General features: G+C 39.7%; 1 protein-coding gene across 1 annotated transcript in view; it reads left to right on the top strand.

The window, feature by feature from the left end:
• Nucleotides 1-1,209: 1,209 nt before the first annotated feature.
• The window catches only part of LOC104622563 (sodium channel protein type 5 subunit alpha-like), a gene marked incomplete at its 5' end in the record, with an annotated part of 16,070 nt that continues 12,246 nt past the window's right edge, over nt 1,210-5,033 (top strand). Inside the window, 2 exons of the mRNA XM_010289390.1 lie at nt 1,210-1,383; nt 2,829-2,966. Coding sequence (XP_010287692.1) covers nt 1,210-1,383; nt 2,829-2,966 — 312 coding nt within the window. The remainder of the gene's footprint in view (nt 1,384-2,828; nt 2,967-5,033) is intronic.

Here is a 5,033-nt window from a genome sequence, read left to right as displayed (position 1 = left end):
AGGCGGGTCACCTGGTCATAGAAGGAGATCTATGAATGTGAGATGGTGTATTCTTCTTGAGAGGACAGACTCTTAAACTTCTCATTTCAACTTTTTTACTTATCTCATGGCAAGAAATCAGACAGAAAGTTAGCATGTCAGAGAAGGGGACACAGATTTGAATGAGGAGAAGAGAAAGGGAAGTTGTTAAATGCCCTGATGTGCTCTAGAGACAGACTGAGCTCTTGAGACAGAGTGTGAAAGAGAAGGAGACAAGAGGAGATTGAGTAATTCGTATCTAGGAATCGTAGGGTGTGGGAAAGGGTGTGGTATATGGTGGCTTCTGATATATCTATATAAGTAGCAAAAATGTTAAGTAGAGGTAATGACAGACATGGATTTGTAAGGGGGAAATAGTGGTGGTGAAAATGGATAGATCATCAGAAATGTTGGCAGAAAAAGAGAAATTAAGTGGAGATGGAGCTATAAGGTAGGAGCGAGATGGATGAAAGGAAGAATAAAGATATTGCCAGATATTACCATATCTGTCACGGTATTGGTGAGGAAATAATGCAAGGTGTTAAAAGGAATTGGGAATAGATTGGCAGTATCAAAAACTTAAAATAAATTAGCAATGCAGCAAATATATTAAAGACAAGCTAACAATGACATAAACTATAGCAATCAATAAAACATTTTCCTAAACCCTTGCTGACATCGAAGTAATGTCAAGGTTTAGGTGCAAAAATGTGAAACTCCAGGAATGAACAGTTCCACATAAGGTATTTGTCCTGTATTTTCATATCTGTCTTACAACTCTGCAGACTGACTAAAGATTACTCCTTTGGAAGTTCTAGGTCTGAAAGACAGCGGTTAATGTGTTTAATTCAAGCTTTATTATGAAAAATTTTAGACCAGCACCTTCAAAATTATCCACTAACTTGGGAAGCCAAGATTTTTGGTAGCCACAGTTGACCCTCATCACATATTTTTCTGAAGAAGTGTTGAGCATAAACAACTGAAAGTATGTCGTTTTTCAATCAACCTGAAAATGCAATTGTACTTATTTTACAATTTAGATTTTTACTTCTAAGTATAAAACTAAGTGGTGGTTGCCCATAATTTATATGAAATGGTTATAACAAGCCAAACCATATATTCTTGTGCAATTTTAAAATAATTTTCCATAAAGCTACTGAACTGTTTTGAAACTGTATTCTGATATTCCAGGCATTTGAAGATATTCACCTGCAGAAGAGAAAAAAAGTGAAAATGCTCCTAGAGTACGCTGATAAAATATTTACCTACATCTTTTTTATGGAGATGCTTCTGAAATGGGTAGCATATGGTTTGCACAGTTATTTCACAAATGCCTGGTGTTGGCTTGACTTCATCATTGTATGTGTAAGTATTATATTCAGCTTGTCTTACATTTTAAATTTTGATATTTTCTATACAGAGAACTACATGTAAAATCTGATTATGAATAAACCCAAGTGTAAAAGACAGTTTTCAAAAGCTGAAAAAAATTGCAATCAAAAGAGACTTTAGGACAAATTTAAACGGAAATTGTAAGTAGTAATCAGAAGTTGCTTAAGAAAATTTTACTAGGTATCATTGTCATTGAGGACTGTGTTGGTTATAAAACCCTTTTCGAGTGTAGAGAGAGAGTGCAATTAGTGATCAGAAATAAAACTAAAATAAATTAATTAAGGTGATAGAAAAATGTGAAGCTGCTGGCAGCTCCATTTAGAAACAGAAAAAAAGTAGAGTTGTTTCCTTAAAGGGAGTTGAAAAATCATTTACCAGATAGTTAAAGGCACAGGAAAGTATGTTTTGCTTTGCAACAAAGAAATCCTAGCAATCCTTTATACAGCTATAAAGAGATATGTTGAAATCATCAATAGTGACATGGAGGAAGTGTGGTGTTCAATATATATGTATTTATTCTGAATTCAGACAAAGTTAAATAATATGATATTGCCATATAAAAATGAAATATTTTTGCTTGTTAACAATACACTGGGTAGATACTGAAGTTAAAGACTTTAAAATAAGGGTATCTAAATATCCAACATCTGATAATGTCAAAGTAGCTGTTTGATAGCCTCTGAATAGTTAGCATTGAAAGTTGTGAAGTACTAGGAAGTTTCAACAGAAAAGTCTGATAATTTGACTATTTATGAAGAATATGTAGCATGGTTTTAGCAATTACAGTTCTGTGATATTAATAACAGTGCTGTCAAGAACAGAACAAAAGCATGAAAATAACAATGGCTAGGCAATGAAACAATAAATTCAAACAGGAAAGAAGAAGCAAATCATGAACAGTGAAAAAAACCCCTAATTATTGAAACAATTTTCCAATGTTTTCAGTTAATTTTGTTTTATCAAAATTTAAAATGAAGACCGGGTATCTTTTTAAAAATACTTTTTGTTTAAACATCACCATCTTAAGTTATGATAAGGAATTACTGTATACACTTCTGAGAATAACTATGCAGAAAATGGGAATATATTATTTGAATAATCATTTCTGGTTTTGTAGTGTATGAAATTACCATAGTTACCAATTTGGTTGTTATACCAGCACTCAAAAATATTATATGAAATGTTTTGGGAAAAAAAAAAAAAAGAAAATGTTTCAAATTAGAATGAAAGAATTCCATTATTTAAAAAATATTAGGAAACAATTAAGTAAAATTATATTACGGTAACTTTGAATGTATATTTTCATTTGATTTACTGGTCACAGATACTGTAACATTCAGCCTATCATTGTCTACTGACACAAATAAAATAAATTTGTATACCATTTAATAATCTCAGTTTCAATTCAATGAACACAGCTGTCATTTGTTTCCTGGGGACTAAGTACTGTTTCCAAAGACACATCACCTTGTTCTTCTGGGAGTGCCCTGAAATCTCTCAGGACTCTTAGAGCATTGAGGCCTCTACGAGCCTTGTCAAGATTTGAAGGAATAAAGGTAAGGATTTTGGGGGTGTATGTGCATATTTGTAACAGCTGCACTTGAAGTTTTTGTGAAAATTACAAGTTGAATCTCTGTTTTGGGACTTAGAGTCATAGAATCTTTGGGTTGGAAGGGACCTTTAAAAGCCATCTAGTCCAACCCCCCTGCAGTGAGCAGGGACATCTTCAAGGAGAGCAGGTAGCTTAGAGCCCCATCGAACCTGACCTGGAATGTTTCCAGGGATGAGGCATCTACCACCTCTCTGGGAAACCTGGGCCAGTGTCTCACCACCTTCATTGTCAAAAATGTCTTCCTTGTATCTAGTCTAAATCTGCCCTCTTTTAGTTTAAAACCATTATCCCTTGTCCTATTGCAACAGGCCCTGCTAAAAAGTCCGTCCCTGTCTTTCCTATAAGCCCCCTTTAAGTCCTGGCCAGCTGCAATAAGGTCTCCCCAGAGCCTTCTCTTCTTTCAACTGAACAACCCCAACTCTCTCAGCCTGTCCTTGGAGGAGAGGCATTCCACTCATCTGATCATTTTTGTGGCCTCCTCTGGACCCTCTCCAGCAGGTCCATGTCTGTCCTGTGCCGAGGGTTCCAGAGCTGGACGCAGCACTGCAGGGGGGTCTCACCAGAGCGGGGCAGAGGGGCAGAATTAAGTTCTCCCCAGAGCCTTCTCTCCTCCAGGCTGAACAAACCCAAGTCTCTCAGCCTTTTGTCACAGGAGATGAAATAGCATCTGGGCTGCAAGCACACATTGCTGGCTCATGTCGAATTTTTCACCCACCAGTCCGTCTTCTTGGCTCTCAATACACTAATCTGCCAGCCTGTATTGGTAGTGGGGATTGCCCTGACCCAGGTGCAGGACCTTGTACTTGGCCTTGTTCAACTTCATGAGGTTCACACAGGCCCACTCCTCAAGCCTGTCAAGGTCCCTCTGGATGGGATCCCTTCTCTCGAGAGTATCAACCGCACCGCCCAGCTTGGTGTCATCTGCAAACTGAGAGTAAGTTTGAGCAGCAAGTTGAGCACTCAATCCCACTGTCTATTTCATCAATGAAGATATTAAAGAGTACTGGTCCCAATACAGACTCTTGAGGGACACCACTCATGACCAGTCTCCATTTGGACTTTGTACCGTTGACTACTACCCTCTGGATGCCACCATCCAACCAATTCCTCATCCATTCAACAGTCCACCCATCAAATCCATCTCTCTCCAATTTAGAGAGAAGGATGTTGTGGGGGACTGTGTCAAAGGCCTTACAGAAGTCCAGATAGACGACATCTGTAGCTCGTCCCTTGTCCACTGATGTGGTCACTCTGTCATAGAAGGCCACTAGATTGGTCAGGCAGGACATGCCCTTGGTGAAGCCACACTGTCTGTTTCAAATCACCTCTCTGTCCTCCATGTGCCTTAGCATAGCTTCTAGGAGGATCTGCTCCATGATCTTCCCAGGCACAGAGGTGAGGCTGACAGGTCGGTAGCTCCCAGGGTCCTCCTTGTTACCCTTTTTAAAAATGGGTGCAATGTTTCCCTTTTTCCAGCCTCTGGGCACTTCATCTGACTGCCAGGACTTTTAAAAGATCATGGAGAGTGGCTTGGAAACTACATCAGCCAATTCCCTCAGGACTCTGGGATGCATCTTACAGATCCCATAGACTTGTGCATGTGCTGGTTCCTCGGGTGGTCTCAAACCTGATCTTCTCTTACAGTGGGAAGGACTTTGCTCCTCTGGCCCCTGTCTTGCAGCCCATCCCCTCGAGAGGTGTGGGAAGAGACACTGCCAGTGAAGACCGAGGCAAAGAAGTCATTGAGTACCTCGGCCTTCTCCTCATCTGTTGTTACCACTTTGCCAGTTTTGCTTATCAGGGGGGTATGTTTTCTTTGACCTTTCTTTTCTGGCTGACATATCCATAGAAGCCCTTCTTCTTATTCTTTCTGTCCCTTGCCAAGTTCAGCTCCAGCCCTGCCTTGGCCTTGCTGACCCCATCCCTACACAACCAGGCAGCATCCCTGTACTCATCCCAGGATGCCTGTCCCTGCTTCCACTGCCTGTGCATTTCCTTCCTGCCCTTTAGC

This window comes from Phaethon lepturus, unplaced genomic scaffold (genome assembly GCF_000687285.1).
Source record: "Phaethon lepturus isolate BGI_N335 unplaced genomic scaffold, ASM68728v1 scaffold26, whole genome shotgun sequence".
Taxonomy (NCBI): Eukaryota; Metazoa; Chordata; class Aves; order Phaethontiformes; family Phaethontidae; genus Phaethon; species Phaethon lepturus.
The sequence above is the reverse complement of the archived record's forward strand: the minus strand, read 5'-3'. Positions and strand labels throughout refer to the sequence as shown.